Source organism: Scatophagus argus, chromosome 2 (genome assembly GCF_020382885.2).
Source record: "Scatophagus argus isolate fScaArg1 chromosome 2, fScaArg1.pri, whole genome shotgun sequence".
NCBI lineage: Eukaryota > Metazoa > Chordata > Actinopteri > Scatophagidae > Scatophagus > Scatophagus argus.
Window position 1 is genome coordinate 16,670,401 of NC_058494.1, and position 27,148 is coordinate 16,697,548.

Genomic DNA, 27,148 nt, shown 5'->3' on the forward strand with positions numbered 1-27,148 from the left:
CAGGCTCTCCTTGACACGCAGAGACAGCTGCGTTCTCAGATCTCCAACTTTACCTTCAACCTGGGCTTCTCTGGGAAGTTCTACCACACAGGTGTGTTCTGTTTGCTTTTCATAGCTGTGCCAGATTTACACAGTGACTTAAAAATAAAGTGAAAAAAAATAATGATTTTCACTTTGACTATTGATGCTAAAACATTATGTTTGCTCAAAGGTCATGCCCAGACCTTCGGGGGTTAAACAAACTGTTATTGATCTTGTAATGAAGGATGAATTTTTATTTTTTTTTTTAATTTGAAATATTCAAATTCACAGCAAAATGTGAAAATGTGGACCAAATGTTTCACAGTTCAGTACAAGTAACTCTTGACACCTTGATATTATGTAAATTATAATTACTTTATGAGTAAGGTCATATTTATGTAGAATGAATAAATGCTGTTAAGATGAGAGCAAAGGCAGGAATTATTTCAGATTTATACGTTGCGGTAAATCCAGTGTTTTTATATACAGTAGCAAAAATATATTTGAATAAACTATAGAAACATTTATTGAAGATGAAATGAATTGGCTGCACTGAGTGAGTTAGTCCCACAGGGTCATAGTGTGTACAAGTGAAGAAAAACATATTTCTATCTCATACACGCTGCAGACATTGAGCTATGTAGTAATATTCATACAGAAATATTTGTGACGCAGTGACATACTGCTGCGCATTCAAAGCTCTGTTACACTTCAGGACAGATTTTTTTTTTTTTATTGATTTCTATTTAAAGTCTCTAAATCTGCAGCAAGGAATGGGACACACTGAAAAAGAAAAATAGAGGTGAGAATGAGCATAATTAGAATTAAAAGAAATCTTGTTCTGAACAGGACATATTCTCATAGCATCTGTTCCTGCTGTTGTATCACTTTTCATCACTATGGTATCGAACTGCCACCTTATTTAGCAGCACAACCTTAAAACAACACAGTTGCCTGGTGATATAGTCTAACCTTACAGCAAGCGAGAAGTTGTATATAGTAACACTTTTTATTTAACGTTGTTCTAAATCTGCATGCATGCAGGCATTTCTAATGTCATTTGTCCTCCCTGTCCTCACATGTATGTGTTTTACGTGTGTGTGTTTTTTGTGTGTGCAGGCACAGCCGAGGAGGACGAAGGAGACGATTTACTGTTGAAGTATGTGGATGAGTTCTGGTGGTTCCCCCACATGTGGAGCCACATGCAGCCTCACCTTTTCCACAACGAGTCCTCACTGCTGGAGCAGATGGTCCTCAACAAGGAGTTCGCTCTGGTGAGATGCAAGCACACACATGCGCACACACGCTCACATTTCACGCAGCTGTCTGTTCCGTTGTTGTTCTTCTCATGTCTCCTTTTAATCACGCTTGTTTCCCATGATTACTTCAAGGATGTCTGTTGCTGTTAGTAATTGTTATTTCCTTGCCACAGCAGATTGAACACATGATGTTCACAGGTCAGTGCACTGGAACTGCTTTAAGTGCTTTAAGTCTGGGCTGAACCTCAGAAAACAGGTTACATACAGTATACGTTCTAAAGAAAACACAATTGCTGCCTGGGTTATGACACAAGAACCTGGGCCTCATGTCCTGTTTCTTACATGTTGTTAAGTTTGAAGTGCGTTTTTCTTCAGCTAATACTGTAGGGCATTGAACATGTAAGATGTTGACTGTAAATGGTTTGCAGATGTGTAAATTATATAAAAAAAGTCCTTGTTTTGTTGCTAGAACGTATAATTTGAGTCTAATTACATGTCCTGCAGAACATATTTGCAAATGCAAATTAGTTGCATATGAACATATTTTTAAGAGGCCACAAGGTGAAAATGCAGAAGGAAAATAGTTGTACTGTCAAAACAGTAAGAATATTTCCACAAAATTTACCATCATGTACTCATTTTCTAAAACAAAACAAACAAAATATTAATATCCCCGGGAGTGATGCACTTTTTTGATGGGCACACCTGAGCCCTGATTAACGTCTCCTGTTTAATATGAAGTCCACAAGGTCAAGTGCTTTTCTTGCTCTGCTCTGCCTTGTTTTCCTGTGCTTGTTTAGTACGTGTCTGAGTTAGTGGAGATGATTTGTGTGAGCACACCAGAGTGTTGGTGGTGGTGGTGGTGGTGGTGGTGGTAGTGGAGGCCATGTTGTTGAAGGTGAACGTGATCATAAAGTGTGATCCCTAACCTCTACTGTACACATACACACACACATACATGCTCTACTCCTTCATCCCCTGACTGCTGATGCTTAGCTTTGACAGTGTGTGTAGGTGTGTGTCAGAGCGAAGGACAACACCATCACTCTGAGAGATGCACCCAGCAACCATCCACCCTCACACTCCCACACATACACGTGCTTGCACAAAATATATATTTTGTAATTTCCAACCCGAAGGCCAGCATAACAAACACACCACGGACCTTCTTCTACAAGGTCAGACTGTTGGGCCGTGTGTGTTTATGTGATACTTTATCCTTTGTCAGAGTTGTAAATGTGCTGTGAGGTCTGTTTTTATGTGTATAACCCTCACATACATGTCTGTCTCTCCCCGTGTATGCACGTCCTACACCTCCAGGAGCACAACATCCCAGTGGACATGGGCTACGCCGTGGCCCCTCACCATTCAGGTGTCTACCCGGTTCATCTGCAGCTCTACAAGGCTTGGAGACGTGTGTGGAACATCCAGGTTACCAGCACTGAAGAGTACCCCCATCTGAAACCTGCCCGCTACCGTAAGGGCTTCATCCACAACAACATCATGGTGAGGAGACAACATTGTTAATCACACATATACCAAAAGCCTCAGGGGTAGATCAGGATCCCCACAAGTTCACACACACACACACACATATACATATTTCCTCATCCACATGCACATCCATGAATATGCTTTGATCAGCTGTCATGTTTCTGCACATGCATGAAAATTGATGAGCACCTTCACAGCTAACCACTGGATATTTGTTATATTCATGATTTTTTCATCTTCCTTTTCTTTTCCTTGAGCTGAATGCTGAAAGGCCTGCCACAGGTCTCGTTTCAAAATATATTTTTCAGGCAAATCGGTCGGTGGTTGTGGGTATCCTTAGATCCAAGTCAGTGCTGGTGCCTGAGGTAGACACATTTTATAAAATATGGTGGCTGGGCAGACACAAATGCAGAGATGTTGTGTGCTGTCTGACAAAAAAGAGTTTAGTCATATTACTCAGATAAACATGATAAATATCACAACAAAGTGCATCTTCGAAGAATTCCCATATGTTACCAGCTGCTTACACAGCACCATTGATCATGCAGAAGTCTTGAATCCACCCTAACATGCAATGTGAGGTAGTGTCCTTGCTCGCCAGTAGGAAGAATGATTCGCTTAATTCTTCAGACTGAAATTAAAACTATGAATTGCAAATTCATTCAGTTACTAAATCAAAGAAAGCTTAAATGCAGAATCATTTAGTCACAAGAGTTTGGATATGTTGGTTGCCGCTCAGTTCTTTTGTCCTACTTTGAAAAACTGTTTTTGTTTACTGTCTCTTTGTTCAAGCATGTGTTGGCTGAATAGTAAATTGCATGCTGATTGTTTCTTGTGGTCTTAAACAGAAAATCAATGAAGCCGGGCATGGTGTGTAACCGCTGAGTGTGCATGCGTATGCATGTGTGCGATATGAATTATTTGACCTCGTCTCACCACAGCATGCTCAGCTTCATGTTGATTCAATATTTATTTGGCTTCTCAATGCGGCTAAAGGGCTGGGTTTTTCTGTGTGTATGCATCTGTGTGCATTTGTGTGCAGGATGAGAATAAGTTTCTCATACTTCCACTTCTCGCAGTGAGAGAATGCTACAGGGAAACAAGTGTTAGCAAAGGTACAAGCGAGCAAAGAGATTTTACAGACTATTTTACTAGACTGTGTATTATGACCTACAATCTGCAAAAGTGGTGTTGAGTGCCCGTATTTAAAGCAGAGATGATTGAAGGTGCTGCAGCCTGACACCTGCACATCTGATCCCACTCAGAGGACGGCACAGACAGACAAACATACAGACAGACAGACAGAGAAAGAGAGAGACTCCTGGCTAGACAGAGGTAGAGGGCATGACTGCGACACATGCTCCAATAAATTATTCATCAGTCACGGTTTGAGACAGCGGTAGAATAAAACTTCTGTCACCCATTCCACCTAAGCAAGTTGTCTTCGTCCCTCCCTACGTCTCTGCTTCTCCTCCTCCCTCATTGACTTGTCAGTCAGGCTCTTTGTCAGTGTGCACAACTGCTTCCTTATTGACAAAAGAACCAATCACATCTGACACCAAAATTACCGGTCCATGTTGTTCTGCCGCATTTGGGTCTTGAGCAAACCATTAGAACAAACAGCTACGTCAATTTCCTAGTCAGTCCTGGAAGTCTGCTTTCATTTCTTGACATCTTGTCACAGCGTCATAAAAGACAGCCACTTAATCAAACTTTATTTCCATACAATAACATGCTGACAGTTTGACAGGCTATATTGTGTTATTATACATTATTAATTGTAAGGTATTGAGAAGCATCGGGGGAATGGGTGAATTAAATACAAGCCACTCAACAAAAACACATATTCAACACTTTAAAACATGATACATCACAAAGAAAGAAAGAAAGCCAGACAAACAACAAAGAACAAACTGTCACAATCAAAACATGTAGTTTTTGTTTTCAAGAAGAAAATATTTTTTGAAGAAAAGCTGAAGAGGAAGTAGAAACTGAAATCAATCAAATCCTCAGTAAAAATTACTCTCATGCTTCACCATTGAGCCCAATGACGGATGCAGCTGTTCCACAAACATTGTTTTGTTTTTCGTTCTCACTATCTTTCAAATAAAACGTAAGACACTAGTTTTTGTTGGAATAAATATCTCGTTGAAAGTTTACCCGTGCACTGAAAACACATGAGAAGGGGAGCAAGGACACTTGCAAATCAGATTCATTGCCAAAAGTTGATTGTGTATAAAGTCAGCTTTCATGAGCTGAGTTGTCCTTGTCTCTCAACTTTGTCTGGAAATGAAGGGACTTAAAATGCCTCGAGGCAGAGACTCTGCAGAGAGGCAGCCCTGCCCTGATACAAGCTGGTTTACATGTTCACTAAAGAGTTAACATGTACTACTTCTCAGTACAGTCGACTGTTATTTTGATTCGCTGAGGGAAATGTCATGATGAACTTAACCTCTGGGAAACGTTTTTTTAGAAGTTTGGTGGAGTGTCACAGTTCACTCTTGATTTTTAAGACACACAATCTTCATCAGTAGATGGAGTTTGCCTAATTAACAGGGACTTTTGTGTCTCCAAATTCACACTAAAAGCGGGAACATCGACATCGTCATCAGATGAAGATCATGTGATATGATCAAAAGCTCCAGAGCAGCTACTTAATGGACCTTGAGATCAGATTGCTTTGAAGTGAAATTTAAAACTCAGCTTTTAAGCAAATGTGACTGATGGACCTTGAGGTGACATTTTTCCATCAAATTCCTGTACAAAACTGTAGAAATACACAAATGTGTAATAGTAATCATTGTGGAATATATTAAGATAGGGGAGCAAAGCAGTGTGGGAAAATAGCGAAAAGACTCATCTCTTGCTGCAAGACATTGCATGCTGCGCTGATTAAATACAAAGGGGAGGCTTGGAAAAAGAGAACGAACCAAAAACTTAGCTCATGGAAGCGGAACATTTTTCCGAGAGGCAGTCTGTGTGGTGGTTTGTCTGTGTGTGTGTGTGCGATTTTAAATCATGTCGCTATAAACCAGCAGGTGAGCCTTTAGATTGCGATAATTCATCTAGCCTCCTGACCTTACTCAGGGACACCCTCACAAACCTTCCCATTTTCTTTACCTTTCGCATTTTTTCACTTCCAATTTTTCTTGCAATTTCTGTCTATTAATCTCTTTCCCCTCTGCCTCTTGCTCCATCTTTGTTTGCTCAGAGGAGGACAGGAAGTTGTCTTAAGGCTGTAAAATTGGTGTTTGGGTGTCTCTGTCAGCAGATTGAGAGCCACCCACTGGACCCATAGTATCAGAACAAATCAGACTGAGATATGGGTTTGCGCTTTGTGTGTGTGTGTGTGTGTGTGTGCACTTGCACAAACATGCATACTTGTGTGTATTTCTTTTTAAAATGTACTATATCAGTTTGAGCTATAGCTCTGTGGATAATTGGTTTGGTGAAATAGTGCTGAGTGTCTGTGGCTCTGGTGGCCCTCTCTCCTTCTCTGTCTCTCTCTCTTCCTCTCTCTCTCTTGTCTGTGTGCGACTCTGCAGTGTTTTATAGATAAACCAATATCTGCGCTTCCAGCCTTTACTCTCTATTTCACACAGAGAAGTGCTCCACAAGGAGTTCACAATAAAGACCTTCGTCTTCATTTTCTTCTCTTCTCTTCTCTCCTCTCCTCTTCTCTTCTCTTCTCTTCTCTTCTCTTCTCTTCTCTTCTCTTCTCTTCTCTTCTCTTCTCTTCTCTTCTCTTCAATGATGTAACGAAAAGACGATTAATTCATCAGCTGTTAAACACTTGATCCAGCTCTCTGCTCCTGGTTTGTGTTTTTGGGCACATTGTTTCTTTCATCATTTACATACTGCATAAAATAATTCAAATATATTTACAGCCAAAATATCTTGGGGTTCTCTAACTCACAATAGGTACTTTTTGACAAACACTATTACAGACTCCCTGATGATTATGATGCTAAAATATAAAGCCAGAAACATTGCATTGCAGTTGAATCAGTCGCTGCTGTCAGTTTTAAAAGCTTATCCAACCAACGTTTTTGCATTTACTTGTAGCAAATAAAGAGATGCAGAGAAATTGATATGTAGGACCCGGCTTTCATCAGTCAAGGCACAGAGCAGGCATCTCCCAGAGGGCGTGGTAACATTGTTTTTGGTATTTTTGTGACCAAGGGAGCACAGTGCACCTGCTCAAGGTGGGATTAAAACCCATTAACATCTCTTCCTGCTTCAACAGTGAGTCACCAAAATACAAAACAGGTGTAGGTGAGGAAGTAAAACTGAACAGTGCCCTAGAAAAGATTTGACTTCGCCAGTCCAAATCAATTCCTGGTGCTATGCACCTGCATGAAAATGAGGTCTGTTCAGCTGTGGTGATGTAATCTTGGTTGGACAGCTCTCCTGGACCCGAAGCTCTATAAAATCAGTCAATGGTGTGTCCTTTGACAACCCTTATTTGACTCTTACGGACTTTTCTACAGCAGACATGCTGATTAGACATTACAGGAAAGGCACACATAAACAGACAAAAGTATTGGGACACATGAACATTACATCAGCAGGGGCTTTAATGACATAACATTCTAAATATATAAACAGCTCAGCAGCTATAGCAGCTTCCACTCTTCTGGGAAGGCTGTTTCTGTGGGAATTTTTGCCCATTCGTGCAGTAGAGCATTTGTGAGGTCAGGCACTGATGTTAGACAAAAAGGCCTGGCTCACAGTCTCTGTTTCAGTTCATCCCAAAGGTGTTTGATGGGGTTGAGGGCAGGGCTCTGTGTGGGCCAGTCAGGTTCTTCCACACCAAACTCCAGCCATGTCTTTATGGATCTTGTTTAGTACACTGGGGCACAACCATGCTGGAAGAGAAAAAGGTCCTTCTCCAAACTGTTGCCACAAAGTTGGGAGCATAACATTGTCCAAAATGTCTTGGTATGCTGAAGCATTAAGATTTCCCTTCACTAGAAGTAAGGGGCTGAGCCCAACGCCTGAAAAACTGCCTCATAATGAGGGGTGTCTGGAAACTTTTGTCTATATAGCGTTGGTTCAACAAATAACATTAATGATGGCTCCCTTTACTTCAAGTGGCCAGTGAGCCAGCTTTCACAGTATCAGAGTGCTGGAACTCCAACACCTAACTAGAGCAGAGCCATCATTCATGTTATTAATTACACATTTTTATCCTGTGACCAGTCAAAATGCCAGCTGTGAAAAGGTTTTCTATGCTCTGCAAGAATGGAACTTGAAACATCTGTAGATGTGCTTCTCCACTGCAATGTAACACTGCCATATGCTGTATGACACAACATCAGAATATCCCTGACCCGCGCAGCTGCCTGCTTCTTCTATTCAGAAACTGCCAGCGGGACTCTATAGCTGTACATTTTTATTCTGCTATTTCAAGTCATCTTTATATCTGGTTTGCACCTTGACCTTGAAATAGGTGAGTCATAAGCACTAGGCTCGAGCGCTGGACTCTGACCAATATAAATAAAACAACCTCATTCATCATTCCTGACCATGACATTGACAATATTAGCATGATGCTAAGTCAGAGGAGAACTCTTTAATACATTTTTTGCTTTTTTTGGTTAATTTTGTTTTTTGAATGAATACAATAGGCTGGCTGTTACCGTTCACTTATTTCTTTGTTTGCACTTCCTGTGTAGTCTAAAAATATTAAAGATATTAACAACTCCTCTTTCTGTGTTTATGTGCGAGTGTGTAGGTGCTGCCTCGCCAGACGTGTGGCTTGTTTACTCACACCATCTACTATAAGGAATACCCCGGTGGACCTAAAGAACTGGACAAAAGCATCCGGGGGGGAGAGCTTTTTCTCACTGTGCTACTCAACCCAGTGAGTCAGAGAAAGCACACACACACACACGCACACACACACACTCAGAGACTATCACACAGATACTTGCACATTCAAATGGATGCAGAGAGTGAGAAACAGGGCAGGCTGTTACTTTCTATTTTGATTTCTGCACGTTAAAGAGGCACCAACTGAGTTTCCTGCACTCCACTTGCTGTAAAGGTAACTTCCTCTCTGTCTGGTTCATTCTTTTTTCATTTTTGCTTTGTGTGTGTATGTGCATACGTGTGTACGTGTGTGTGTGCGTATGTGTGTGTCTTTTCCTGTCAGGGGCTGCTTCTCACAGTGGAGCTGTGTTCATCTCCCCACTTTAAATTAGGTCTCACCACAGGGGGCCTGCTGTCACCCCCCCACTCCCCCACCTCACACACAAACACACAAGTCCTCCCCCTCTCGCTTACCCCTGCTGTGTGTGTCAGCTCAACTCGACTCTGCTTTGAATTAAGGAACAGAATTAGGTTTTGGTGGCGGTTAAGATGCTCGTCCACGTGCATGTGCTCACAAGTGCGTGCGGGCACACATTTAAACGTAGGCTCAGAACTTCCCAGGAATTATCCCCGAACAATCTCCCTCTGACTCAGACTGCTCATGTGCACATGCACAGACAAGCGCAAAGACACTCGCAGACCAGCAGAAGGCTGTATTGAAGTGTCAGGTGGAGGAGCGCTGAACTAGAGGAGCTGTCAGAACGCAGCGAACATCATAGAATCAAATGCAGCTTCACACAACAACCCAATCTAGTCCTTTCTTGTCTCTGCACCACTTTGTCTTTGTCTGTCTGCATTTTTGTTTTTCTTAGTTCTTTTGTGTTTTCTCTTTGTCTGTGTTTCCTGACATCTTTCTTTTATTTCTTTCATTTCTTTCTCTGTGCCATTCTTTCTGTTGTCCTCTTTTCTTAACTGTTTTATTCATTTCCCCTTTTTCCCCGTCTCCACATGTCAGTGCATGTCTGTTTCTGCCTGTCAGTGTTTTCACTGTTTTAAAATGATAATAGCGCATGAAATTAGAATAGAAATACTGTAAAAGCCTCTTGTTCTGCTCTCAGACTCTCAGCTGATGTAACAGAAGCAGTTTAAATCCAGTTCAAAAGAATTACTTTAATGGCTTTATTTTGCTATTCCTAATTTCTTTATAAAGTAGCATTTACCTGGAAGAATAAGTCCTTTGTTACACACCAGGTGAAGTGCTCTACATTTCCCCTCACATGTTGTTCTAATAAAAGGCAGAGTTCTAGGTGGTTGGAATTAAAAACTACAGGGAGTGCAATTTAACTTTTTTCTATGTGAGGGAGTTGTAGTGATTTGGGGAGCTGAACTGCTTATAATGTATTATTAGTGGGGAAAATGTACCACATAAATGGTCACCTGTGCCTGTAGAAGATCCCGTCAGCTATTTTGAACATTACGCAGCAGATGAATTGTGATATGGACTAGTACTTAGGTCGTCTTTAGCAAAAAAACTGTTGTGGTTAGCATGAGCAGCAAAATGAGCAAACATAATACTGTTAAGGAGGACATGTAATATTAGGCCAATGTTTTATGTTTGGGGAAAGCAGAAGTAAAGACTCCCTGTAGCACCTGGTAAAAAGGAAATGCCCAGGTTTTCATAGGGCAACATGAGGATATTTTTTAGCTGGAGATTTAAAAGGATGCCAAAATCTTTACGGGCATGGAAGCATTCAGTCCATAAAAATGACTGACATGGCCAGTTTGAACAGAATTAAAATCAGCCCACCTCCTCCTTTAAAACGACTGCCTTTCGGCTCCTAAAATCACTTGAAAGCAAACTGAGAGGAGCTTCTTACCTGATGGCTTAACTCAGCGCCTCCAGAGTAAACACTCCTGCTCCATAAATTCAAGGCTCCAAAGGGTCCAATAGAGAGTTATCCAAATCTAAGTTCAAATGCACTGAAGGAGCCATCATTCATTCTGCTTCTGCCTGGTGTTCTTCAGTTCTGTTTCAACAACACAGCCCATACCAAGAAAGTACCACTTCAGTACTAAAATGTTGCAGGTATTGCACCACATGTATATGAAGTTAGAATATTTAAACAGCTTTAAATAGCTAGCTGAACTTAGCAGAAGCACTAAATTAAAATGTTAATTAGTTTTTTAAGAAGCTCCTCTCTCATATAATTTCTGATTTCTGTGCTGATGGTCCTGATGGTCCTGGTAATGATGACAAACGGAGACAAAGTGCTGTGGAGGTAACAAGAACCTGAATGTTGTAAGTTAAAGTTTGTTGTTGCTCATTATAATTATAATATTGCAATGCTAAAATAGTGTTATATCAATATAATGATATGCTGTAAATTGAAGTAAATTAAACTGTAAATTAATTTAAATGTTGTTGAAAACAGGAAAATTTATTTTTAAATAACATTGCTTCGTAACAATGATATTTTTTCTATACATTTTGTATACACAAATTATATTAAAGATATATTTTCCCTAACTAAATTGCTTTGGTTACCTCACTGCACATTGGGCTTTGTTTGAAATAGTGTCTTTCTGTTTTGTGATTCTTATTTCATTTAAAAATTTTCATAATAATATACTTCATGTATTATCCCCTATCAAAGCACGCCATCCAGTTTCCCACTGTTGTGACGTTACGTTAAGACAAGGATTAGGATTAGGCAAATGATGTTTATTGTTATGGTTAGGTGGTGGTTTCAACCTCCAGGGAATGAATGTAAGTCTGTGTAATGTCCCCACAAACATGGCTTCGTTTGTATATGTCTGTGTATACAGTATGTGTGTGCGTGTGTGTGTGAGTGTGTCTTTTCCTGTCGAGAGCTGCTTCTCACAGTGGAGCTGTGTTCATATCCCCACTTTAAATTAGGTCTCACCACAGGGTGTGTGTGTGTGTGTGTTTCATTTGTGCAGCTGTGTCTGTGTCAAAGGACGAAGGACCTGACAACGTTTTTATTCACATCACTAGTGATGTCATCTCAATATGAGCTCACAATCCAGGAAGCCTCCACACACTCACTGTCCCTCATGCACGCACACACACACATACTCATATATATTACATAAGGGTTAAAATTTCTTCTCGAAAGCCAGAAACACACAATTGGCTAATTCCATTTTTTGCTCTGTTTCCACAATTCTTTGTCCTTCTCTCCCACTGTCTCCCTTTTTTAATTAGTGCAATAAGAGATGAAACTCTCCTCTTGCTGTATCTCTTAATGAAGAGACCTATTAGGCACAAAAGTATTTTAAGCACTAAACGAGAGCTATCTGCTGTGACGCACGTCCACTCATACAGACTGACGCTGTATTTTCATTTCTCCCTACTATGTTTCCATTTGCAGACACAAAAGCTTTCATTAGAGTGCACTTTGTGCATTTAATCAATAGTGTTCTGTAGCTCACTGCTTTAGCCCTCCAGGGGGTTTCCTATTGTTTGATGATCTGCTCATTGGTAACATTGTCACTTTCCATTCAATGACTTTAAATCACATTTGGCCTGTGGTGGCAGTTCACCACTGGGGGGGGGGGGGGGCATGTGTTTGTACTTGCATGTGTGTGTGTGAGTGAGAGAACACGTGTGCAAGTGTCAGTGCATTTGGATACGTTTGCATCACTCTCGGCTGCATCAGCGATCATTGAGCTCCCCGTCTCACATAAGCTCGACAATCGATTGGACGACCTAGGGCACAAGTCATTCCCCAATAAATGCCCAGCGAGATTTTGAGAGAGGGGAGAGGGGAGGATGGAGAAGAGATCGTGTGTGTGTGTGTGTGTGTGTCGAGGGGGTGGACACGGAGAGCAGGGTGAGAAGGTGGCAGACAGATTGAGATTTAATTTTCAGGTCACGGCATCTTGTGTCACTTGAGAATCCAGACACATACAGAGAGGAAGTGATGCACAAACAGGACTGCACACACACACACACACCAGCGCATATGATTGTGTGTCAGCATTCAAGTATCTGCCTGTGTATGCATGTGTATGTTTGCATAAATGTGTATCTAGCTGACATAAGCAGAGCTGTAGACATATATCAGGGCTGACATTTAGCGCTTAGCTCTGCCACTAAGCTTATTAGCCAAACACCAAATATCAGCACAATCTCCCTTCCTCCCAGCCCACTGTTTTACTCACACTCGCATATTTCACCTTTTCTCTCCTATCCAAGGCTCTGGTGGCCTTCAATCTGCCTCTGTCTCTTTCTTTTCATCCTTTTTTTCCCAATTTTCAACTCGTTCATGTTCACTTTGCTCACCAGACTTCTTTTTGTCTCATTTCCACTCCTTACTTCTCTTTCTCAGGAGTCCTGCTGATTGCTACTGAAGGCTTTGGCAGCTCATCAACACATACAGGCTTTCAAGCACAGACATACACACTCTCTCCCTCTCTCTCTCTCTCTCTCACTCTCGCTCTCTCTCATACACACCCACAATAAGCTCCAATCCAAACAGGAGGAAAATTACAAAGTGAGAGCAAAGCAGCGAAAGACGAACGGGAAGGGCCAAAAGATGTTGACTGGAGCAGGCAGAATAAATTGAAATGAAATCATGTGCTGTATTGACATTCAGCTTTCAATTATTCACTGATGAGACAGAGACAGCAAGATGGACTCAGAGAAAAAAAACAGAGGGCTGCTGCAAGAACAAGAAGGGGAAAGAGGACAATGATGGTGAAGGAGAGAAAGAGAGCGAAACAGGGAGGAGAGGGGGAGTTGTAGGCTTCTTTTTAGTAGCAATAACAATTCAATCAAGGAGAAATGTATGTGGAACTAAGTGGTCTGTAATGGGAAACAAGCTGCTACAGCTACACACTGGAGGAGAGAGAAAGCAGCAGAGGGCAGAGACGGAGTGGGGGAGCGGTAGATGCAATAGGATAGATGGATGGATAGATAGATAGATAGATAGATAGATAGATAGATAGATAAAACAGTGGGGAAAAAAACATCTTCAAGCAAAAGCCAGTAAAACAAGTAATTTCTTAACAAATGCAGTCATGTCAGAGAGGATTGAAGCATGTCACAGACTCAAATACATGACTGGTGGTTCTCTTAATCTTCCAAGCCGTTGCATTTGTAAGTGTGTGTGTGTGTGTGTGTCTGCGTGCCTGGATGCTTTCATGTGTGCGTGGATTTTTGAAGAACATCACTCCATGTTGGACTGACATGCTACATCAGAGCATCTAGGTCAGCATGAGATCGGCGAGAGAAGGGGGGGGGGGGCAAAAAAAAAAAAAAAGCCAACATGAAGTGACTTTTTGGAGCCGACAGGAGAGAGCAAGACATTAAAAGGACGAGAGAAGAGGGAGGAAATGAGGCTGCGTAGGAGCAATGAGGAGAAAAGACAAGGGACAAAGATTAAAGGGGGAGGCTGCTGGGTCGCGTTTATTCCTCTCATTTTTACACTTTTCTCCCCAGCCGAGTTCCAAGTGTGATTTGAGCCCAATTCTGGTGTTAAATTATTAGCACAGTATTCTTTATTAAAGGCACATAGGGGACTCAAAGCAATCCGGTATTCAGGAAATGAGACGTGGCGGCGGATACAGAGAAAAGGTTTATATGGTTCAGTTAATTGAATTCTTAGCCACAGTGAGTTCCTCCACCAAATGGTTTTGGGGCTTACACTGTGTCAGGAGATTAACACTCTCTCAAGTGACTTTCTTGTTTTTTAATTCACACTCACCTGCCAAGGTCACGCTCTCTATATTTCCATTCACCTTTCTGTACTTTTTTTTCCCTCTCTTGTCTGCGGTTCTTCAATTACAAACACAAATCAACTTCTGTCTCCTCCTCTGTTTAATTTGGCAGCCAGTGCTCAGGCTCCATAATGAACGTCTCCATGTTCAATAACGCTCAGGTTCACCCTCCATACCCGCCCCAACCTGTGTCTATCATCCACACACACACACACACATACACACACCGCACACGCACATGCATACAGCACACCACATCCCCTCATAGCCTGAGTCAGACATAACAGAGTATTGAGTGGTTAGAAGCAAACACAAATCACTTTTTGATCACCTTGAAAAAAAAGGGGGGCGGGGAGGAGGGTGACTTTGAAATGGTTTACAGCATCTTATTTCCTCAAGTTAGATTTGTCTCCATTCACTGCATATCTGTCCAAAACCTTTTCATGTTATAATGATCCTGTCGTACCCCCAACACACCCCCACAAACTACTGCAACATGCTGTGAGAAGTATTCCCTCTCAGTCCCAAAGGTAAATAGATGTTTCCAGTGAGACACTGTAGAAACAAAATTTATGACGTTTGTGTGTAGCGCTTCAAGCACTCCATTTGAGCATGAGACAGGGGGGGGGGGGGGGGGGGTGTGACATCACAAGTCACTGGAGAGGAGGAGCAAGTAAACGTTTCTTACAGGCTTTTGTGTCTGTAGTTCCTGGTTGAGTGCTTGCCACACTGTTGCTCAAACATCTAGGTTGATACAAAGCAGACGAGGCTGAATGGTGCGCTGCTGGTTTTCTCAGAGTGAGCACAAGATAAGAGAGCGGAGGCAGATGCACACAATTGCGCAGACATACACAAATGTAAAGTAATTGCACATGCACACACTTAAATAAATGACTCTGAAATGCATGCCCCTGCTCCTCTCTCTGCTCTCTCTGTTGCCTTCTCCAAACACAACTTGCCACACACACACAAACACACGCATTCCTCCCATCAGTATTCGGTGGCCAATCAGTATTCTGAACAGCTTTCCAGGTCGGCCGGACGCTGATCCATCAAACCCTGACACTGTGTCGCTTTGTATCTGCGGCAACCTTCAGCGTTAAAGAGGAGCACCGACAGTCCTCTGTCACTGGGAAATTCACTGTGTGTGCTCGTGAGTGTGTGTGTATGTTTCTGTGTCCGTATGTGTTCTCATTCACAACACTTTCTCCCAAATATACTGGCACACAATCATCCACACGCATGCACACACACACACACACACACACTCAGAGAGGCTCACATCTACCAAATAATTCATATCTTAATGGCTGATGGTACCGTTTCATCCAGACACTTCACGTTTCCAAGCTCCCTCCAATCACAAAAGAAGCATGTGTGAGTGTGTGTTTAAGTGTGTGTGTGTGTGTCCGTGCGTGCGTGCTTGCGTGTGTGCATTTGTCTGTAGCAGCTATCCTAGCTTGTCTCTTTGATCAGCCTATAAAAGCATTGAGGCGTGGACAGATAGCCTGGACCAACACACGATTGCTCCTTCACTCCCTCTGAGCTTCTCCTTCTCCCTCACAAACATTAACAGTCATGAACACACAGCCGACACACTCCGAAACACTTTCCCGCATGGAGCTGCAGCTCTCCCATCACCCAGCGGGTATGAGTATTGTGCCGCCTCTTCAGCTTTATCTATCAGGAGTGGTGAATACATCCATTTCAGTTTATCTGTTTTCCTTTTTATACTTGAGTGTATTGTGCTGAAAGTTAATGTGTAAACTTACATAACAAAAGTGAATGTGTCACTTGTGATGGCAAATATTGATACCTGGTGGACAGCTGCTCTGGAACTGATTTTAAAACCATCACACACTGAGAAATAATCTGTTTGCTTTCCACTGCAGTCACAACAATGGTAATTAGATTTACTGCACTGCAACAAACATGGGAACTTGGGAAATGAGATTTTGTCTTTATCACAATTTTGCACAACACAGTAAGTATTTATTTCCTTCTCTCCATTCCTTTCCATTTTCTCCTTTGCCCCTCTACTCCCTCTTTGTTTCCTCTACTGTAGATCAGTATATTCATGACCCACCTGTCTAACTACGGCAATGATCGACTGGGTCTCTACACATTTGTCCACCTGGCCTCCTTCCTTCGCTCGTGGACAAATCTGAAACTCCACACGCTCCCACCCCTGCAGCTTGCACACAAGTATTTCCAGCTTTTTCCCGAACAAAGGAATCCACTCTGGCAGGTGTGTATGTGTGGGTATTTGCCCATATGTATGGGCTTGTGTGTCTGCACTTTTTTGTTTTTTTACTATGCATTTTGTTATTCGAACATATGCAGAAAGAAAACATATTGAAACATATTGAAAACAACATAGAAAACATATTGTGTGAAATGTGGGAAGTGAGTTCCATTTTCTTTTGTACTGTACAAATTAGGGCGATAAGTTCATTTGTCACAATGTCAACGTTGTCTCAAAAGAAAAAAGTCTGAGGATTTAACTGTTGAAAGTTGGTTTTCTATTTTTTGACTAAATGTTTCAGACTATATGTTTTAGTGCATATGCAGGCTTTCATGATTTTTTTGGTTTGATGGCAGTAACTTGCAAGCATTCATTTTATGTAGTAAATCTTCCATGTGCTGGATGTATGGGCATGCGTGTCTTTTTTTGTGTTATATATAGATAATTAACTCAATCTCTAATTCTTCGCCCATCTTTGCGTAGAATCCGTGCGATGACAAGCGGCATAAAGACATCTGGTCTAAAGAGAAAACCTGTGACAGGTTACCTAAGTTCATGGTCATTGGACCACAGAAAACAGGTAAGCTACATGCAGAAACACACTCCGACATGCACATCCAACAAACAGACTGCCTCTGTGTGCCCAGGTGTCTAGAGCCTCAACATCAGAGCCCATTCATTTAATCCCCCTCACTCCTTTGGTCCTGTCAAAGGGAGACAAAGGAGTAGGCTCTTACCTCCTTTCTTCCACCCACATGCTATCTACTTTAGATGCATAGAGATACAGTACTGAACTACCACCCTTTCTCCCTTTCCTTTTCTTACTTTTTCTCTGTCAAAGAGACAAAAAGGAGAGGAGATTATTAAGAAGCTGTATACGCTGCTTGGATCCATATCGTTGCCTTCGTGTGATTCCCGAATTCTAATTGCTGGTTAAGATGTGAGGAGGTCGTGCAAGGCTGCTAATTAACCAGATGAAAATTTTCTAAATGGGAGGAGAGGTCACTTCTTTAGCAACATTGGCATTCCAACAGCAACTAGATCGCATTGAGTTTTATAAATTTTATTGCAGGATACGTCCCCACATGTCAGAGATGTTGGAGCAAATAGGTAACAGAGTGGTAGTGGAGTGGGGGTGTAACAGGATGTGTGGAAGCAAGTGTGAGATGAACGAGAGCTGCTGAGCTGCAGAGCTGCTAAGGGTGGGACAGAGGGCACGACCAAAGCCCCAGAGCTGATTGGTGTCAAATGGTTTTGAATCATTTGATGGGGAGGCCTGTGATCTTTGCAGACACACACACACACACACACCACACGTATACTTGTATTCTCAGCGAGTTATAAATCTTGTGGAGGGAAAAATCATCCAGTATGGATCAATGGATGACAGCTCTTGCACTTACTGATACACACACACACACACACACACACAGAGAGAGAGAGAGACTACTCTCTGCAGATCTGGATTAACGAGCCATTTATGAATTATGCCCTTTCTTCCAGGAACGACAGCTCTTTATCTCTTCCTACTCATGCATCCCTCCATCTCCAGTAACTTCCCCAGTCCAAAGACTTATGAGGAGGTTCAGTTCTTCAACACCAATAACTACCACAAAGGAATTGACTGGTGAGAACACACACACACACACACACACACACACATACACACACACTTAGCCGCCTTTTATTCTCTCTCTGGGTCTTTCTATTTGTAAATTGAGAGATTCTAAACAACCCTTTTTCAAGTTATTAGCAACAGCAATGTGTCTTGCAGGCTTCAGTGATACATTAAGCAGATCAAAACAGTTCAACAATGTCTTCAAAATGATCTTTTAAGCCTGAAAACATAAGCCAGGAGACATATGGACACCTAAATAGACCCATAAAAGGGTTACTTAGCTGGCAGAGACACAGCTGGTGCACACTTCGAAGTCATCCAGAAAAGATTTAACTTTGAAAATTATCCATGAAGCATCGTTCAAATTATATTGTCAAGTTTATTTTAGGCTCATTGTCTATACACAGATTAAAGTCCGTAACTTGGTGACTTTAAAACTTGCGTCTGACTTTGAAAAATGTGTAAAAATTCTGTGGTGTACACTCAGGGTGAATGAGTTTGCACTAACGCTGTGGTTTGAGGTGCATCATGAGTGTGTGCGTGTGTATTCACTTTTCTTGGAAATTTTCTCTGCGTCTGTTGCCTCAGGTACATGGAGTTTTTCCCTGTGCCCTCTAATGTTACCACGGACTTCCTGTTTGAGAAGAGCGCTAACTACTTCCCGTCAGAGGAGTCCCCACGGCGAGCAGCTGCCCTGCTGCCAAAGGCCAAGATCATCACCCTGCTCATCAACCCATCTGACAGAGCCTACAGCTGGTATCAGGTACATACAGTACACAACCACACAGTATATATTAGATGTCACTGCAATGCTCACTTTGTAGCAAGTGGGTTCCAGGTTCGAATCCCGGTCTGGGCCCTTCTGTGAGGAGTTTGCATGTTCTCCCTGTGCCTGCGTGGGTTTTCTCTGGGTACTCCGGCTTCCGCCCACAATACCAAGAACATGCACATTAGGTTAATTGGCTACTCTACATTACCCCTGGTGTGCGTGTGTAAGTTGTGGTTGTCTGTCTTTGTGTGTCGGCCCAGTGATCGACTGGTGACCAGTCCAGGGTGTACCACACCTTTCGCCCGTAGCTAGCTGGGGTAGGCTCCAGCCCCCCGCGATCCTGACGGATAAGCGGTATAGAAAATGAATGAATGAATGACTGCACATGTATTACTTTTAAGTCCTTCATCCGAGAATGTGTGTGAAGTCCGCTACCTCTCTTCAAATGTGGAGATAATGAGCCTGATTTATCTGTACGTCTCATTGTGGGAAATGCCATGAGATCCTGAAATCTGCTGCTTAACTCCGTTTGATAAATGAGACATGAATGTCAACAACGTGCCAGCTCAAATGTTATGCCATTGTCCTCCCCAGCATCAAAGAGCTCACGAGGACCACGCAGCTCTGCAGTTCACCTTCTATGATGTCATCAGTGCGAGACCGGGAGCACCAGCTGAGCTCCGATCCCTCCAGAGCCGCTGCCTCATCCCCGGTCTCTACTCGACGCACCTAGAGAGGTGGCTCACTTACTACCCTGCTAACCAGGTAGACACGGACACAGAGTATGTAATATTAAAGCCCTATGTTAGATTTTCATAAGAATAGTTTATATTGTTTAAAATGTTCCTATTTTTTGTGTTTAGATGGGAACTTCAGACAGTAACACTTTGCACATGGTCTGCAGGAAGTAATAGCAAGTAATGCACCCTCGAGTTAATAGTACCCAGTGTCACAGTATGGATGTATCTGTGTGTAGGTGATGATCATAGATGGCCATCAGTTGAGAACTGACCCTGCAGCAGTGATGGATGAAGTGCAGAAGTTCCTGGGAGTCACTCCTCACTTCAACTACTCCCAGGCACTCACGTAAGTGCCTGTAACTTTCTCTCTTTAGTCTCTGGCGTCCTGGAGAATGGGATACTTTTCACCTGACATACACTTTTATAGAAAGGATAGACTCCAAACCCAAATCTGTGTGAAGCCTGACATCTACTGGCGAACAGCAGGGTACTTAAACCGGCCATCAACACACGGACGGTGACATCACCTGGCACCAAAGATCAGCCAATAGCAGATGGTCAGTTCGCTACTTGCTTTGAGCCATTACGTGTCTGCCCTTGCACAGATTTATGTTTGGACTATTTTTAGGATTTTAAGAAACACGGTCACAACCCAAAGAGCAAAGAGGATATCAATACAGGATGAACAGGAGACGGTGAGATAAAACAGAGAAATTAAACAGCAAGCAAAGCAGTAAAGAAAGAGTGAAGCCACTGATTTCATACGTGTGTGTTAGAGAGAGAGAATAATAGCAATAGTGTGTCATGCCGGGTGTTTTGGTTATGCTTTGTTTTTTGATTTTGGTAGTCCACGTGCCATGTTTCATGTTTGTTTCTCATGTGTTTTCATGTTTTATGTTCAGGTTTTGGTCACGTCTTGGTTTTCTGTCCTTTTGTTTTTGAATGCATGTGTCCTGTTTCTTGTGTGTCTTGTGTTTCCATGTATTATGTTCAAGGTTTTTGTCACATCCTGTCTTATTTTGAAAAGCGTCACTTCCCCTGTGTGTCCTCTTTTCAGGTAGCTTTGCTTTTGGTTTTCTTGATTGCTTTCTCCCTCATAATGTGTGTCACCTGTGTCTCGTTGTCATGTCTATTTAGTCCTTGTCTTCCCAGCCACCTTTGTCAGAGTGTTTGTGTTTCTTTTATTTTGTTGTGAGTTTCATGCCAGGAATTATTGCCACAGTAAGTGGGAGCTGTTTTGTTACGTTTTGTGATTTCTGTGAATAAAGACTATTGCTCAGAGCTCAGCCTTATAAGACTCTGCATCGGGGTTCAGCCTTTTTTCTGTGTCTGCTACGACGCTCCAATTTTGACATAGTGATAGTTCATGAAGAATATTTGCATTACATAATAAACACATGGATTTGTTGGAGCAATAATAATTTGCATTTGGTTGGGGTCATGTATACTCTTGCCAAAAGAAAGTCAAGTGGTGAAGCCTCAGCTGGCCTGGGCTCAAATCCCAACAGAGTGTTGACTGTCTCACTTACACAGCCTGCCTGTCTGAATAAATAAAAGTACCAAAACTAATCCAGCTTCAGTGAACTAAACATACATATAAAACACATATGCATATAAAATACATATAAAATATGCACATCAACAAAATTCGCAAGATTTTTGATACAACTCAAGAGAATTAGCTTGACACTCTTTCAACTCATTCTCCTTCAGATGTTTTGCTTGTGTGTTTGGGGAGAGTGGTAAAATGTTTATTTCTCAAGCGCCACTCATCAAAATGCAATCTGCCTGAGAGCCCTCAAATCTCCAGACAGGGACATCTAGAATTTGTAGCTCAGAGTGGGACAGAGAGTGCCTCTGTCTTGAATCACAGGCCCACATGCATACAAATAATTTGTAAAGTGATGCATTTTGACAGAATAATAAGGAAGCTGTGTATGTGTGTCTGTGTGTGTGAGCAAGTGCATGTGTGTGTTTTGGGTGAAGACCGAGTTACACAAAAGCCTAATCTTTCTTTTCCCCTTCTCATTCTTTTGACATGGTGACGGTCTGACAGATCCTCAACACTGCAGCCTATTTATTTAATCCCCCTCTACTTTCTCCTGTCCTGTCAGAGGAAAACTGAAGGAGAACCACTTAACTCATTTTTTTCCTTTTATTCACCCACTGATGCATGCAGATAAAGAACAATATTTGCATCTTTCAGTCACATCCACATCAGACCTTATACTCTGACTGCCAAATGGCTGTAAACAACAATATATATATATATATATCGCTTTATCTTTTCTTTGGCTGTACTTTATATGACTGCTCTGCAAAAGCAACATGCATACGTGTATGTATACATGCACAGAACATAAAAAATCTACATTATATATGCAGCAGATGCAAACAGTACATACAGAGGCATACATACTGTTTACACGTACACATATACTGTATATCTGTATGTATGCGTGTGTGCATGCACCCTTTTATTCACATGACGACTAGCATGTATATTTAACACAGTGCTGTGCTTTGACAGTCAATGCCTGTGGCAAACTGTCATATAACATGGTGCTGGTGTGTAATAGCTTCACAAGGGAACGTTATGGGAACGTTATGGAGGCATAAAATTTGTTAACAGATCTGTATATTTTACAGGTATGGATGAAGTTCCATCTCGCTTATCTCATTGTTATTATGTCTCTTTGAGAGGCATGTTTTCTGTCATGTCTGCTCTTTAAAGCAGTAAGTTAGTGATCACTGCCTTCACCTGTTCATGTACCTGTAAGCCTTATATCATGTCAGATAATCCTCCACTGTGATTTTCTGTCTGTCTGTCTTTTTTTACACGGTCTGTCATGGGATGAAGAAACACTTAACTGCACATATCTTGTTTAACATTTGCAAAAAATAGAAAGCAGCAAATGAATACAAATTACAAGAAACATACTCAACATAAAATAATGAAAGAAAAGGATCAATAACCGCACACACTTAGAGGGCAAAAGAAGTAATTAATAAAGAAGACAAAAATATGCTTATGCATCCAGGTTGTGGGATGAATAATGCAATGCCAGGCACTCTGCTTGGTTAGAAATAAAATCAATAAGTATTAAGTAGTGCTTTATAAAAAAAAATACATCAAGCCACATTGGCACAGTTGCCTTCCTCAGAGTGTCTTTATACACAATGAACTCAAATAAACAAGTAATCACGTTTTCAAATTGGATTTGCATCGAAATGAGCAACAAAACAATGTAAAGCTTGCACATATTCCTTATTTACCATCTCATAAAGAACCAGTAATGCAGTAATCCATTACCAATGGATTACTGTGTGATTCTTGTGTGTCTTCATTGAGAGGGAGAGAGAGAGAGAATAAGATAAGGAGAGAGAGGCTCCACAGCAGAGAGGGGAGATAAGGAGAGAGAGGGCCATGGAGACACCGAGATGAAATGAGACAGCGCGACAGTCAGAGAGACATCAATGGCAAGAAAGTACGAGACAGACAAAGAGTGTGTTGAATGCATCCTGATTTTTATATCTGGTCGCTGAGTGTAAGATGGTCCCATTTTTTTTCAACTGTAATTTCTTTAAAGACAATTACATTTTTTTTCTTCCTCTCTTCTGTCTGATTCTTTTCTCTCAGGTTTGACCCTCAAAAGGGCTTTTGGTGCCAACTCCTTGAGGGAGGAAAGACAAAATGTTTGGGAAAGAGCAAAGGGAGAAAGTACCCTCCTATGGAACCAGAGGTAAACTTACCCATGTTAATTAAAAAAGATATCTGCTCAGCAAAAAAAAAAACAAAAAACAAAAAAAACAGATATATTCATTGAATGAAATGTTCGAGATTGATACAAATATAAAAGGAAAAGCCGCAGCCTGACTGACAGCAACAGCCTGCAGTGGCCTCCATTGCTGTGGCAAAATTTCCCACAGGACTCAGCGCTGGGGAGGAAACTGTCAGCCAATCAGATACAGCCAGAAAGTTACAACCTAATTATTATGACTCAGCAGTGACACAACATCCGTGAGGACGACGACTGGGGGTGTGGGGGGGTAGGGATTAGGATGGAGGGAGGAAGGCAGAAAATCCAATCCATAAATCTTTGTCCTGGCCACCGATTCCACAGAGAAGAGACCAGACCTGCAGACAATGAATCACACATTTGCTCTCACGTGAAGACAGACACACATATAGACAATTTGTCTTCCCATATGTGCTCACACATGGCTAATGGTTGAGCCTCAGTGTCACCTGTAATTAAACTGCAACTGAGTTTTAACCAGGGGGACAGAAGGAGAGGACAGGTGAGGAGGGGGGAGATGGAGGGAACACCAGGGAGGAGAGACAAGAGAGGCAGAGACGAGGGATGCGCACTGTAGGCAGAGAGATAATGGAGCTCATGCATCCTTCATTTGATTTTCTCCCTCCTCTTTTACCTCTCTTTTCTTAGCTCTGATCACACCACTTGGCACTTAGACACCCTAAAGTCCTATTGAGGAGAAATAAACTAATCTAGAGATAGTGACACATCATTAATCTCTCTCAATATCTTGTTTGCCCCATATTCCCATGCCCTGTTTTTCTTATATTTTCCTCTTTACAACCCCTTTTCCACTTAATTCACACCTCTCCTGCCTCCCCCTCCTTGCTCCTGCCTCTGTCTTCTCCATTTACCACTTAACAAATCCTGGTTCACCAACTCATATTCTTTCCTTTGTATTATTTTGTTTCTTCACTCTTTCTCTGTGTTTGCCCCCCCCCCCCTCCCCTTCGCTCTTCAGGCACATGCATATCTCTCCAGGTACTACAGGGAACACAACGTGGAGCTGTCAAAGCTGCTGCATCGCCTCGGACAGCCGCTTCCCTCCTGGCTAAGAGAGGAGCTTCAGAAGGTCAGCACCATTAAACTCTGTGGCACTCATCTCTCCTGTTTATAAATGCAAAATAAAACGTGGAAATGAATTTACATCAGTGGATAGTGGGGGGAAAAAAAGCATTTAAAACAAGTTTTCCAATCTTAAAAGAATTTCTTTCAAAGGTTACATTTTCATGACTAAATACGCAACAGTTACATTTTGAGTCTGTTTTTTTTTTTAAGCAGCATTGAACTCTCCAAAACTCATCTGATCTGTTTAATCAGGTCTCTGTGGGTGTGGTTTGATCTGGAACTGGTTTTTGAAATGTTACTTTGGACTGGTCTGAAGTATTAAGCCAGTCTTTTTTTTATGCTCGTAGATTAGTTTAATGCAATCAAGGCTGATTAAGTGATTAACTTTTAAGGCTCATTATAAGCCTTAAAAGTTAGCCAACATGGCTCATAATTTGTGGTTTGCTAAAAACGTTGTGACGTGACCAATGAGGAGGGAAAGAGTTTTATAACCCCAATGAACTTCTTTGTCAGTTAATTTCATTTGCCCAAGGAAATTATCCTTAGCCAGACTGATGAGTTAGCAGCAGTACTGAACCCTGCCACACTAAGAGGCCGTGTCTCAGCTTGTCCCGTGTTGAGTTTTCATGCTGCTGGAGGTTTTTGTTTTGGGTAAAATGTCCTGAATTATTACAGAAAGCAAATTAATCATATTTTTTTCACTCATGTAAGAAAAAGTCCTCTGGAATTGATGACATTGCAATCCTATCAAGTCATTCAAAGCATGCACTTAAATGAGGCTTCATTGTGTAAGTGCTGCTGCAGGCAGACGTCGTACATTGATCTCTGCAGAGCCCTTTTTCTTCTGCAGTGCTCAACATTGTTTGTCTTTTTGTCTGAGGATTTGTTTATGCTACCGTCACTGTTCATGAATCCGAGGCAGCCACTCGACAAGTAAACTTAGGTTTTTCCAGCTCATTCACAGCAAGCACAGCATGTTTTTTTTTTTTGTCTTTTTTTTCATGGCTGGCATTTCAATCAATAAGAAAACAAAATGGAAATAAATTACTTTTTTTTCCCTTCTCCATTCCCTCTTCTCTATGTTCCCTCTCCATTCCCTCTCGCTCTTTACCTATTTCTGAAGGTTAGATAACCTTTGCATCCATGAACCAGGGTTAAAGGTCAAGGGGGTTGAAGACCAGGATGTAACCAGGAGCACCTGACCTTCAGATGCACTGAGGTGAAAGCAAGGACGGGGTCCCTTGTTTCACTGAGGAGCTGTGACACTGCTGAAGGGAGCAGAGGTCATGAAAGTGCAGAGAAACTTTGATGGGCTGAGAGTGAACTTTTGAAAAGATGGATGGATGGATGAATGGATGAATGAATGAAGGGATGGATGGAGAAATGACTCAGACAGCCTTGAAGAAAGGGGGACTCAACAGGAAGAAGCACAGGACTATGGAAGACACGGTGCATTTGCCAAGTCTTTGATGGCCAAACCCTGTTCTGAACTGTGGTGAACTCTTGTGCAGACCTGCAGTGACTTTGGTGGCTATTACTACTATCATCATCATTATTATTATTATCATTTTATTTTCACCTTTGATTTATGATGCCAGAACAGCGCTGGTCAGCTGTACGGTTCCTTTAGAGATGACTTTGCACAAGTTCTGTTTCATGTATCTCCAAGACAAAAAAAAAATGCACCCTGTGTCTTGGTCTTACCTTTTTTCTTTTTGTTTGTTTTGGTTTTTTTTATCACAGTAAGAATGAAAAAGTAGGAAGGGTAAGTGCATAGACTCAGGGTGACTGACAGGCTCATACTTTCCATTATAGCTCCTTATTGTTTTGTAGGTTAACTTGAAGCTAATTTCTGGTAGATCTGCTACCCTTGTTCACCCTTCAAGATGTCACTTGAGGTTTTCCCTGGAAAGTACAGACTGGAAATGAATTACTTAGCCAAGATGGATTGCCTGCTCGTTGTGACAAGCCATGAAGGAGAACGCTGTGCCTGTTTAACAGAGAATGAGTGCTGATGATTTCATTGCCCAGGACGGAGGAGATGTGGGTTTGTGGGAAGGAAAACTGACCAAAATGAGCCTAATGGATATGACACTTAATTCCAAAACCCTTTAAGTAGCTTCTGTAACTGCAAACAATTTTTTATTTTATTTTATTTTTTTTGGTCTCATTTAAATCTCAACCTCTTTTTTTTTTCTTTTTAAAACCAGTGGCCTACGTTGTTAAACTTCAGTTTGCAAAAAAAAAAAAAAAACCCTTAAATGTCGAACACAGAAACCAAAATTAAAGAAACCAATATGACTGACAACATAAGATGTTTGTTTGTTTGTTTGTTTGACCAAGAATCACAGATGGACCATATTTTGCAGGGACACACCTGCACACACACATCCCATCATCTTTGGCTTAAATGGTTGACAGTAGGCTTTTTATCCTCTAATGACAAACATAACAGACGATGATTTGAAGAATGTGTGCCTGCCGGTCACTGGGAACTGAACCGCCACACAATAATGTAACAAGCGCGGTCTAGACCTGCTCTGTTTAGAAAGGATCATAA

The 27,148-nt window shown here is 41.7% G+C and overlaps 1 protein-coding gene across 3 annotated transcripts in view; it reads left to right on the plus strand.

Moving 5' to 3' along the window:
* The window catches only part of ndst3 (N-deacetylase/N-sulfotransferase (heparan glucosaminyl) 3), a 39,608-nt gene extending 12,707 nt beyond the window's left edge, over positions 1–26,901 (plus strand). For 2 of the 3 annotated variants that reach the window (XM_046414410.1, XM_046414401.1), the window contains 13 exons: positions 4–91; positions 1,141–1,295; positions 2,601–2,786; positions 8,512–8,640; positions 16,396–16,578; positions 17,059–17,155; positions 18,079–18,202; positions 18,782–18,956; positions 19,557–19,727; positions 19,939–20,048; positions 23,343–23,445; positions 24,482–24,592; positions 25,717–26,901. In XM_046414410.1, the coding sequence (XP_046270366.1) occupies positions 4–91; positions 1,141–1,295; positions 2,601–2,786; positions 8,512–8,640; positions 16,396–16,578; positions 17,059–17,155; positions 18,079–18,202; positions 18,782–18,956; positions 19,557–19,727; positions 19,939–20,048; positions 23,343–23,445; positions 24,482–24,592; positions 25,717–25,746 (1,662 nt within the window). In that variant the 3' untranslated portion in view covers positions 25,747–26,901. Of the gene's footprint in view, positions 1–3; positions 92–1,140; positions 1,296–2,600; positions 2,787–8,511; positions 8,641–16,395; positions 16,579–17,058; positions 17,156–18,078; positions 18,203–18,781; positions 18,957–19,556; positions 19,728–19,938; positions 20,049–23,342; positions 23,446–24,481; positions 24,593–25,711 lie in introns of all 3 variants that reach the window. The other variant, XM_046414418.1, reaches the window with a different exon arrangement.
* Positions 26,902–27,148: the final 247 nt, after the last annotated feature.